The sequence below is a fragment of the Quercus robur genome, chromosome 4 (assembly GCF_932294415.1).
Source record: "Quercus robur chromosome 4, dhQueRobu3.1, whole genome shotgun sequence".
Taxonomy (NCBI): domain Eukaryota; kingdom Viridiplantae; phylum Streptophyta; class Magnoliopsida; order Fagales; family Fagaceae; genus Quercus; species Quercus robur.
Window position 1 is genome coordinate 59,357,909 of NC_065537.1, and position 12,781 is coordinate 59,370,689.

General features: G+C 33.6%; 1 protein-coding gene across 2 annotated transcripts; it reads right to left on the reverse strand.

Annotated features, from left to right (window-relative positions):
* Positions 1–639: 639 nt before the first annotated feature.
* Positions 640–6,653, reverse strand: LOC126723156 (UPF0481 protein At3g47200-like). Of its 2 annotated transcripts, none has more exons than XM_050426449.1 (2): positions 6,513–6,653; positions 640–2,519 (listed from the first exon to the last, which is right to left on the reverse strand). In XM_050426449.1, the coding sequence occupies exon 2, from the start codon at positions 2,388–2,390 to the stop codon at positions 852–854; it is 1,539 nt and encodes a 512-aa protein (XP_050282406.1). In that variant the 5' UTR covers positions 2,391–2,519; positions 6,513–6,653; the 3' UTR covers positions 640–851. The 2 variants fall into 2 exon arrangements, with proteins under 2 accessions (XP_050282406.1, XP_050282407.1); XM_050426450.1 differs by having other exon boundaries at positions 640–2,510; positions 6,513–6,647.
* Positions 6,654–12,781: the final 6,128 nt, after the last annotated feature.

A 12,781-nucleotide genomic window follows, 5' to 3' on the forward strand; every position in this document is an offset into this window, starting at 1 on the left:
GAGTGGCACCATACTTATAAAAATGTATTTAGTATCAAATAATTCTATGTCAAGTGTATTAACATCCAATAATTAAAAGACGTGGGTAAAATAACCACATCAGCATTCTACCACTACTTAAGAGTGTTAGTAGATAATTATTTTTTGCATATATATTTCTCATTTATTGAATTTTGATATGATTGACGTAATAATGTGGTATTATTTGATACTAAATAATTTTTTCACTTATGGTAAACATATGGTTTTATATTCTGTAATGTAATACAAACATATATAAACAAGGGTTTTGCTAACGAGTGCCTTTAGAGCACTCATTAATAATCCACTTTAGAAAATTTTTAATACCATTTTTATGGAAAATGAAAAAAGTTGTCATAATATTAATTACTTTTTTTTTTTTTTTTTTTCATTTTTCATAAAAACTTTCTTTATATGGATTATTAACCAGTGTCCTAAGGGCACTTGTTAACATTTTCCTATAAAAAAAACCGTACGTCACATATGTGTGTAATGTTGTAATGGTTGCAATATTTTTGCAAACGAAACTGCCCAACAAAGTGGTTATATATAAAATTCCAAGGGGGAAATAAAATATTTTTGGAGCAAAACAAGAATAATGATATTTGCGTAGATGCATGTTGCGATCGCAAGATTCATTAACATAGCATATAGCTTTATTTGCTAAAATACAGACTCACCACACCAGTTTATAGATGTGGAAACATCACAAACTTACAACAAAACATTTGTTAAGCTAGAAGCAAAGCATTATTACAAAGTTCAGAATGCATCTAAATAAGCAGAAGCAAAGCACCAAGTCTCCAACAAACACTGAAGCACACAGATGTTCAAGTGTGAAAGACAAAAGGCCTAAGGAAATTCCAGAAAGCGAAAAGCAGGACCATGATTCCAACAACAGTTGCTGTCCCTCTCCAAAAATCTTTGAAATATAGATTTGTTAAGGATGCCATGAGTTTGCTCCAACGGCTGTTATAGTGATGTTTAATCTTTTCACTGAGTTCAAAGTAACAGGAATGATTACCTTCTATAATTTGTAGGCAAAGGCCGTTGATCAGAGTTGCGACTGCCTTATTGTTGCCTAGCCAGTTAACGATAACGTTTTTCTCAACAAGTAGATCCACATCTGCTGCAGTGTTGATAAGATGATCCAACAATACAATATAATTACATACGTAAGCTTCCCGTGGATAATGACACTGCTCTAAGGCCATGAGGTTTCGAACAACAGATTCAGTTTCATCCCCTATTATAAAGGATTTAAGTTCCAAGACAGGTTGCATGATCTCCAAGCATTTGAGGCAAGGAAAGCAACTCAAGAGCCATGAAAAGTCTAAAAATGGACAAATTTCCAATAAGGCACTCTTTCGAAATTGAATGTCAAGTAAGCGTCCATTCTCGGATTTGCTGACTTTGAATTCCACTCCTGCCTCAGACAGGTTGGTTGCACAAGGTACACGTTCAAAACTACGTCCACATGTTGGATTATGTGGAAGGAGAAAATATCTTAGGAAATCAGTAAAATGTTTGACTTCCTTCTTCTTACTAGCGAATATCTTCTCGTAATCAGAATCGCGAACAAAACCGGATATTTCCCAGAAATGGAAGAAGTATTTATGGACATGCCTACGAAAGGAATTATCTTCATTTTGCGGGTACATAAAAAGGTCACTGTAGGCAAACTCGTATAAATCCTCCAGAACAAAAAATGGAACCTGATTTTCTAGTAATAGCAAGTCCTGCATTATGTTATAGCTTCGCCATGGGTTTTCCTTTTCATGGTTTTTCTTTTCTGAATTGTCTTCTTTTCTTTCTTTTTGGAAATTTATTACACATGCACCCCACATCCTCCACTCACACTTTTGGGAAATGGTAGTCATTGCTGGTGGGCTCATTGGCGGGTTTTCATTAGTCCTCCACAACTCTTCAATGATAAAAATAGAATCCAAAAGAATCATTGTCATGAAATCTTCCTCCTTCATCATGTGACTGTCATCTGCATAACAATGAAGGATCTTCCGGTAGTCGAGTTCTTGGATGCGTCCTGAAAGATCCTCCGGGCTCTTGTTCGTCCGATCACAGGCATCCCAGAAATATCTTCTTTTTAAGTCTTCCATTTTCTTCAAATTTTTTCTTTTGTGATGATAAGGGCCTATTGAAATTAGCATTGGAGTGTAGGCATCTTCATTTACTCTGCGGAGTTTCAGGGGAACTTTGTAGATACAACACTCGCGCCGCTTTTCAGGTTCCACTTGCTGGACTGGTGGGGGAATTTCTATACTATACTCTTTGCCTCCACGTTGTTCTGACGGCGTTATTTGAATTTCCATGTCCGGGAAATAGTTTGAATTTCCACGTTGTTCTGCCATAGAAACTCTTTGCACGGACCGCTTGTGAGGTCGAAGGTCAATAATCAACTCTTTGCACGGACCGATTGAATCACTAATATATGGAAATGCTACCCTTCCGGCTTTTCCACCTGTCGTGCTCTTTTTTTCCTAGCCGCAAAAACAACATTAACAAGCAGGGGTAAGTCTCACCTCTCAATGGGTAAAAACTTGTTGCATATACATTAATATATTAATACGCAAAAAAAAAAAAAAAAAAAAAAAAAAAAAAAAAATGAAATGGTAACAAGAACAAAGTTTAATTACAAATTAATCAAGTTGGAGGACATGCCATCTCACCCAACCTTCTTAAGTCATTTAACGAACCCATTCAAAACTTAAGTCGTTACTCTCCCGTCCATCTCTCTCTCTCTCTCAACCACTTTCTCTCACTCCATTGGCACCCCCAATCCCCTGTCTTTCTTTGCCATTCCCTATCCCCACTCCCTTTCACCTCCATAGTGTCACCACATCACTGAATCAATATCATTTTTCAAAGCCGTCAACTACATCCATTTGACCCAAGTTCATGTCAACTGATCTCAATAACTCAACCTAAACCCATGAGTAGAATCACCCACACAAAATCCGATTACTCCCTTACCTAATTAGCCACCAATTGCCAATCAAATAACTAACCACCACCCATATCTATCTAAGACCCACTCAACCATGCCCCTCATAACATACCATAATGGGTCCATTAAATGAGTTAAGGTCATCATGTGAGATTCACATGACAGGATACTTGTTCAATTTAGGTGGATGTCACCTCTCATTCAATTAAGTTTGTAACTAAACTTTGTCTGTGTGACAAAGGATTTCTTAAATAAAATAGGAAATAACACCGAAAGCTTTTGATGCGAGAGACTAAGAAAGGTAAAAGAACACCGAAAGCTTTTGATGCGAGAGACTAAGAAAGGTAAAAGAACAAAGAAACCCTTGGCTTTCTGAGCAATGACTTAAAAGACTTCATAAATATGTAATAAAGGTTAATCATCATTTTAATTAATTTGAATACCATTAGACAAAATAAAGCTTAATCATCCTTTTAACTTATATGGTTCTCAATAATCCAAAAAGGTGTTCGAAAAAAGGGGGAAAAAGAGTTTAAAGAGGGAATAAGGAAATCTGACCAAATCAGCAAAACCTAGAAAGCTTTACACAAGAGGAGATAAGAGACAAAAAGAAAAGAAAAAGGAAGAGGGATAATAAATCCAAGGATTTTAAAGACACCCACCCCAACAAAAAAAGACCTGAAGTAATATTAAGAGGTAGGTGTTTTTTTTTTTTTTTTTTTTTTTTTTTTTGGCTAAGGGGAGTACATAGAGCCCTTGGAGATTTGAGCACCTCACTATTCTCTCAAATGAGTGTAATTCCTTGCCTCACATATACTAGGTTAGTGGCAAAGCCAACAATGTTTTCCAGTAGGGCCAAGCAAAATATATCTATAATTCATACCCACACATATCAATTTATGCTTAAAACGTGTCTATTAGATGATTGAGTGTGCCTATATATAAATATATATATTATTTTTATTTATATATAAAAATTTGATCAAGTCAATTTTATATAATTTAAGAGAATTTTTGTTTTTCACTAAGTTGTGTAGTTATCCTTTAAATTAATTATAATTAATACTTTGAATATTTTAAATAATTTTTTGTGTTGAATAAATTGAAGATTACACATTAATGTATAATAATAGTTTTAGAAAACATGAAATGTATAAAATAAATTAATTCAAATAATTAATTAATAAATATTACTTTTATATGCCTTAAATTCATAATGGGACCCACCATTCATATGAGAGGAGGGAGTACACATTTATGGTACTCCGGGAGTACCTAATAATTTTCCTTAAAAAAGTGGGGTGGTGTGCGGGGAGAGGGGTGGGTTTGGGTCCTCTCCCTACACCACTGCATCTAGTAATTACTAGAATGATCCTTTGAGATGGCCTAAAAATGTTTGTTAGAAATTTCAAGCCTAGATTCTCATTAATTTCATGATTGACCCTTGGTAGTCCTTCTTCTAACTCACCACCAAAGTGGGAAAACACAGGCACATGCACCAGCTATTTGTATGTATGTAATAATTGTATTAGTATTGCAAAATCTAAAGGTCGGCAACAGTAGTACCTCATCCTTGGCTTTTTTTGGTAGTAAAACCCATATACAAACCCTTAAAAGAAATTTTGTATAGAAAGGGAAAAAAATAAAGAAAAAATAAATTGATTGTCTCATATATATATATATATATATATAATTAAAATAAAGCTTCATGCTTACTAACTTATTCATAAATACATTATTATGTATAAGCATAATTTGACAAATAGTCAAACTTGAAATTAGATTAAATGTTTGTTTGTTTGCTAAAGACATTAATATAAATTTGGTTGTTTCTTATCATGAATATAAATTATTTATGAACATTTAAAGAAAAATCATCTAGTGGGTTCCAATAAGCTTAACTAGTAAAGTTCTTGTTGTCGAATAAGAGATTTGAGATTCAAACCTCGCCTATAAAAAAAACTAATTGGTGTCTTGCCCAATAATATAACGCAATTATCAAGGAGCAGTCACAATAAATTAAATTTCTATTATATCTATATAAAAAATGAAAAGAAAAGAAAAGAAAAAGTATCCACATATGTTTTCATATACGGCCATGGTGCATGGCTTTTTTTTTTTTTATTCTTTTTTCCAGTCGAGATAATATTTATATGTTCATTAGTGATGTTGTAACATATATAGTAGCACTTCTCTTTCTTCAATAAAACTATTATTCTATATTCATAATAATATGGAATATGTGTTGCCCCATTTCTTTGATTTGAATTTCATCTCCTTTTTCTCCACTACCTACCAATCTCTTCTTCTCTTTCATAAGTTGTACATAGATCATATTAGAATATCTCTTATCAAACCTGTTATTGTTGAGGAATATTGTTTCCAAAATATCAAGTAATTACTCATTTAAAATATTTTTTTATTAATCAATAGTGTGTTTGAAAGTTTGAACTCTAGAACAACTAGAAAGTAGAGAAGATGAGAGAAGAGGGGAGATGAATGGTTATCTTTTTCCTTGTTTGGATGTTTTAGAAATTAATTACTAGAGGATATGATTGTATGTGTTTAACTTAGATTTGAATAATAAACATAAGTATTAACTTGGTTAATTAATTAGGTTAAACAATCTGAGTTTACAAGGTCTTAAAAAACTAACAAATTTCACAAAAGAAGGAAAAAAAAAATTTATACATGTTATACATGAAACTTTAAAAAAAAAAAAAGAAAAAGAAAAAAAGATAAGATTAATATCACCTCTAAAAGTAAGTGTGCTTTTGAATTAGCTTCTTTGTTGAAAGCATGCAAAATTATAGTTGTACTTACAAAATAATTGAAATTTAAAAAAAAAAAAAAAAACTGTACATATATAAGCAAATAAACTATGAAAAGCGAAAAAAAAAAAAAAAAAAAAAAACCAAACTTATACTCTCTCTCTCTATATATATAACTCTAAGAACAACAATAACATGTTAGGTAAAGAACGTAAAATTGGAGGAAAATATAAAATGAACTTATGAAAAAAATGGAAAAAAAAAGAAAAAGAAAAGAAACTACCTAGGTTAGTAGTAGATCCAATGGTTAAAACATTTTATGTATGAGAACTACTTGTCAAATTGACAAGTGATATCATTTGTATTTTCATCTACAACATAAAAATTTAATAAAAATTTATTATGCAAACATTTATTGAAAATGAGTCAATTAAAAATAAGTTTAACTTTATTGCTAAAGGCTTGACCTATTTTGCTAGGTCTACATATGGGGTCAGAAGAGAGAAGAGCAGGTCTTGACTTATTTGTGGCAGTGTGTGGTAGTTTATTGTTCCTTGGTGAAGCTCTATTGTGGTGGTGGACAGTGTCACAGACATAGTATAAAAACATTTAGAACCCAACTTATAAGGTAAATTTTTAGTAAAATTCCGAAGTACACGTTACCAAATATGAACTCAATTAAATTAGTAAATGCTCAATTTTTGGCAAACTTTATATTGAAGAATAAAATAAAGTGAAGGGATGGACTAAAGAACCTGTGAATTTTCTTTTGAAGAGAATGCTTGTTAATTCCAAGGGACAGCACAGTTGGCTAGAGATGGTGCTTGATGAAGCAAGCTTCAATTCATTTTCTCTTCGCTCATAACTAAAAGTCAATTATAAAAGGAAAGATATTGTGCACTTGATGGTTCCTTAATGTCTTTTGTGCTCCTATTTATATTGTAAACCGGCGGGCCCCCCAGCCATTTCAAGTGGTTCAGATTTTATTTTTTAAGAAATAGTATAAGGACAAAGCAAAAAGTAGTGGGTTAGGGTGCGTTTGTTTTGAGGAAAAATGATTTCAGGGGAAAACAAACCCGCGTGTTTGGCAGTAACGGAAAATAAAATTTTCCAGAAAATCATTTACTGTTGACCAACAATTACTCCTTTGACCTGGAAATTGGATTACACCCTTATTTTCACTTCAATTCATTTCCGGAAAAAGAGAGAGAGAGAGAGAGAGAGAGCCCAGATCGGAGAGCACCGATTGTTGATCGCGCTGCTCGTCGGACGATCGCGATCGATGAGATCACGCGGTGCGATCGTCCGACGAGCGCAATCGACGATCACGCCGCTCGTGGACGATCGCACCGCGCGATCTCATCAATCGCGATCGTCGATCGCGCTCGTCGATTGTGCCGCTCGTCGATCGACGAACGCACTCGTTGGACGATCGCACCGCTCGTCGATCGACAAGCGGCGCGATCGGCAAGCGGTGCGCGTTTGACGAGCGCGCTCGTTGATCGACGAGCGGCGCGATCGCGATTGTCGATGGCGCCGCTGGTCGGATGATCGCACTGATCTCGTCTCCGCTCAATGTCGCCTTCACCGCACGATCTCATCTTCTCCTTCGCCGTGCGATCTCAATTTGACCGGATTTGATGAATTTTTTTGCTGGGTTTTGTTTCTTTTGTGAATGAGTGTGGAATTGATTCATTTTCTTTTGCTGGGTTTTGTTTCTTTTGCCGGATTTGATGCATTTTCTGTAAAAATGTTTGAATGAACCAAACACCGAAATTAATTTTCCGTAAAACGAATTTTGTGACAACCAAACACATGAAAACATTTTTCTTTCCGGAAAATAGCATTTCCGAAAAATAGAATATTTTGCGGAAATGCTTTTACACGAACCAAACACACCCTTAATGTGTGAACGATTGTTAACCTCTCACAACTACTTTAGCAAATTGTGACAAATAGTGTATTTCTAAAATAATTGACTTTTCAAATATAGAAATTTACAAACTATCACCTCATTTCTAAAACCATTTTTTTTTTAGGATAAACGGCAGAGTCTCTAAAGCCAACTTAGTCCTTAAATAGTTAGTTATTTTTTTCTCAACTGTTTTAGGGACTAAATTAGTTTTAAGGATCAAATTGGTTAGTGTTGAAAAATCTTAGATCTAATTGGTTTTAGTCCAAACCTCAGAGGATGTGAATAGAATTTACACTAAAATTTAAAATGGTATGATAGTCTATATACTTTTAAATTTGTCAAATTTAATCTAAATCATAAAATAAATTAAATGGGCATGACTCGAAACAAATAATTTTTAATTTTTTTTTTAATTTTTAATTTTTTATCTCTCTCTCTCTCAGGAAAAGCACAGAACACACCATGCTATGATGACGTCATTTACACAAATTTACAAAAGAACATACCAACTTAATTCTCACCTTTTCCAGCTTTAAATTTACAATTGATTTGCGAAAGCAAAATTTATGGAAGGTTTGTGAATAATACTTAGTATTATTCTTATGGTGTGTAAAACGAAGACTTGTACTATTGTGTTTTTTTTTTTATTTTTTATTTTTTATTTATAAGTAGAATGATTTACTTGCATCTTATTCACACAGAGTGATAGAATTAGAAACCAAATTCTGTCCCATAAAAATTATTAGTCTTTGTGTAAGTGGTAAATAATCACCTATCATGTAATTGTTACAAAGAGTTTGTGAATAAATTTCAGATTCTAGAACCACTATACTATCGCTGGCATGTGACATCATCAATGTTGTAAGCAGATGATGTCAACAAGTGGCATTAGTAGTTGTCGAGGGGATAAACACTCAATTATATTATATTAATTACTCATTCTTCTCATCTTTATTCAATGTGGGATTTCACTCACACGTGTAATCCAACAATCTCCCCCTCACGTGTGAGTCTCTGCTTCTCTGTGGGCTTCAAGACCTTTCTATGGGCCATAAACAAGTCCTACTCACTCCCCCTTGCCTAATGGGCTTTTCACTTCATCAATGCATCATCCATGAGTCTCTCGTACGCCATCCATGGGAACCACGTGTCAACCCCGCACACACATCCATGGGAACCCCGCACGTCCATGTCCATGGGAACCTTGCATCACACCATTATTTAGCACCATTAGCAATATTCATTTGTTGGGCTCATTTTTTTCTTCTCCAAGATCTTTGTGTGTGGGCCGTTTAGGCTTTTTCTTTCCCCGTTGGGTAGGGACCATGAACACCTTACCACTTTCGCCGAACACCACCATGGGCTCTGATACCACTTGTGGGGGGGAAAAACACCTTGGGGAGCTTCCTTAAGTAATTAATATAATATATAGAAACACACTTTAACTCAAAAGGCCTAAGCCCAATGGGTATGTGCTCAATTATATTATATTAATCACTCATTCTTCTCATCTTTATTCAATGTGGGACTTCACTCACACGTGTAACCCAACAATAGTGACCAGCGACTTTTACTCACTATAGACTATTGAGATGTTTGAGGTGTTTGCATAGAATTTGAATTTGCCATTCATTTCTACGCTAGAGTATTATAAATGAATCAAAATGACAACACACAGTCATTCTCTTTGATTCTTGTTGGATATAAACTACAATCAATGGGCATATGCTAAGAAAAGTGATAGAAGAATTCAGAACTTGATTTTATGACTTATGCCCATTTTAAAATATTTATAGAATTTAAGTTTGATTGCTAATATAATTAACCAATTGATATATGCATAGATAGATAAACAACGTAACAATCCCAATTAATAATCAAGCACCCACGAGAACCAAAAAAGTGTTTAAAAATGAAAAACTGAAGAACCAAGTAGAAAAAAACTCTCCAATGGCTATAACACAAAATAAATATATAAATAAATAAATAATCCACTAATCAGGAATAGATGCAATACATATTACCCATGGTTTTAAGAATCGGACTGGATTGATTGGTTTTCTTGGTTCAATCGAGAACCAAACATGGAATTGTTCTAGTAAAATTTGGGAAAAACGATGGTTCAACCATAAAACCAGCGGTTCAATTGGTAAAAACCGAAAACTTTACCCATTTTCGATTCTTTGACTGTTCCAATTTTAAACCCAGGATATTACCTACAAATCCCCTTAAACTAAGTAATGACTATTTATGTAAGCTTACAATTCCAACCAAAAAAAAAAAAAATCACTAATCAAGAATAGTAGCAATATGTTTTACCTAAAAAACACCCTAAGCTAAGTAATGACTATGTACTTAAGTTATCAATTCCGGCTAGCAACTAATTCCTAGAATCACTTCTTCTTGATAGCCACTCGATCCACAAGTTACGCCACCAACCGCACATTCAAGTCTCCTTGGTCACTTTAAGACCACTTGAAGATTTGAGATTATTCTCTAATGAGTCCCAAGCTCCCAAGCTCCAAACAATGCCAAAAATATTGAAGGCTTATTTCTGTGTGATGGTTTTAATTGACAATTGGGGAGGTAAAAGATAGAGAAAACAAGTGGGTTTTTGCTCTCTAGTCTTCAGCTCTTCAATTTGGTAATTCTCTCTTAAATAAATGTAACATTTTCGACTAAAGTACACTTTTGCTCCATCGAGTTTGATGTTGATTTCATTCTGGTCCTTTATTTTTCAAATTTTCATTTTGACATTGTGTGTTTGATTTCAATTTTATACTGCCTCTTAAATCCATTTCTGTTAGTAATCTAAAAGTTCATATTATGGTTTTTTTCCTTTTCTGTTTGTGTGTGTGTTTGTGCCTATAACAATGGAATTCTTGGATTTCACAGCATTTTACATGTAGTGATATGTTAATTATTTCAACATGAATGACACTTAATGGTTAGATTACTAAAACAAATGGATGGCAAGACAAATATGAAAATGGAGTCGAACATGAAGAGTAGAAATGAAAAAAATTGAAATGTAAAGGGATATAATAAACGCATCCCTATGGACAAAAAACGTACTTTATTATAATATTTTTATACGTCTACTATCATTACATAAAATGAAATAACTCTCACAAATGACATTTTCTTTGTAAGTTCCCGTTAGCTCAATTAGTAACGTTTTGTTGTCATTGAATACGAAATATGTGGTTTAAACCTAATCTACACCTAAAATCAAATAGTGTTTTGACTTGATAATAAAGTGCGCAATCGGAGAACTGACACTATAAGTTTAAATTTTATTGTCTTATCCAAAAAAAAAAAAAAAAACATTCACTCTCTCACTCTCTTTGATGATTAACATGTAATTCACTTTGGTCATGTCATGATCGACTGAGGACCAATGCTGTCTGTTTCATTGGAAACAAAAAAAATTAAACACTTGGCCCTGCCGGCTGTTATCACCAGTGAAACGAGAGACTTGCGATTAATTCGTTCATTAAGGAAATGATGCAAAGGTCGTTTTACCGAATACAAGCAATTAATTGCTGCTTCATTCTCAAAAAAAAAAAAAAAAAAAAGCAATTAATTGCTTTAGCATTTTCCTTTAGAAAGTGTAGCTCTCATCTAAGTTGTAAGTTCTCAAAACACTATTTGTAAGTTCTCAAAACACTATTTGTAAGTTCCCGTTAGCTCAATTAGTAACGTTTTGTTGTCATTGAATACGAAATATGTGGTTTAAACCTAATCTACACCTAAAATCAAATAGTGTTTTGACTTGATAATAAAGTGCGCAATCGGAGAATTGACACTATAAGTTTAAATTTTATTGTCTTATCCAAAAAAAAAAAAAAACATTCACTCTCTCACTCTCTTTGATGATCAACATGTAATTCACTTTGGTCATGTCATGATCGACTGAGGACCAATGCTGTCTGTTTCATTGGAAACAAAAAAAATTAAACACTTGGCCCCACCGGCTGTTATCACCAGTGAAACGAGAGACTTGCGATAAATTCGTTCATTAAGGAAATGATGCAAATGTCGTTTTACCGAATACAAGCAATTAATTGCTGCTTTATTCTCAAAAAAAAAAAAAAAAAAAAAAAGCAATTAATTGCTTTAGCATTTTCCTTTAGAAAGTGTAGCTCTCATCTAGGTTGTAAGTTCTCAAAACACTATTTGTAAGTTCTCAAAACACTATTTGTAAGTTCCCGTTAGCTCAATTAGTAACGTTTTGTTGTCATTGAATACGAAATATGTGGTTTAAACCTAATCTACACCTAAAATCAAATAGTGTTTTGACTTGATAATAAAGTGCGCAATCGGAGAACTGACACTATAAGTTTAAATTTTATTGTCTTATCCAAAAAAAAAAAAAAACATTCACTCTCTCACTCTCTTTGATGATCAACATGTAATTCACTTTGGTTATGTCATGATCGACTGAGGACCAATGTTGTCTGTTTCATTGGAAACAAAAAAAATTAAACACTTGGCCCCGCCGGCTGTTATCACCAGTGAAACGAGAGACTTGCGATTAATTCGTTCATTAAGGAAATGATGCAAAGGTCGTTTTACCGAATACAAGCACTTAATTGCTGCTTCATTCTCAAAAAAAAAAAAAAAAAAAAGAGCAATTAATTGCTTTAGCATTTTCCTTTAGAAAGTGTAGCTCTCATCTAGGTTGTAAGTTCTCAAAACACTATTTGTAAGTTCTCAAAACACTATTTGTAAGTTCCCGTTAGCTCAATTAGTAACGTTTTGTTGTCATTGAATACGAAATATGTGGTTTAAACCTAATCTACACCTAAAATCAAATAGTGTTTTGACTTGATAATAAAGTGCGCAATCTGAGAACTGACACTATAAGTTTAAATTTTATTGTCTTATCCAAAAAAAAAAAAAAAAAACATTCACTCTCTCACTCTCTTTGATGATCAACATGTAATTCACTTTGGTCATGTCATGATCGACTGAGGACCAATGCTGTCTGTTTCATTGGAAACAAAAAAAAAATTAAACACTTGGCCCCGCCGGCTGTTATCACCAATGAAACGAGAGACTTGCGATTAATTCGTTCATTAAGGAAATGATGCAAAGGTCGTTTTA

Coding starts and splice junctions, on each gene's coding strand:
- LOC126723156 (XM_050426449.1), bottom strand. CDS start 2,390: ATGGCAGAACAACGTGGAAATTCAAACTATTTCCCGGACATGGAAATT.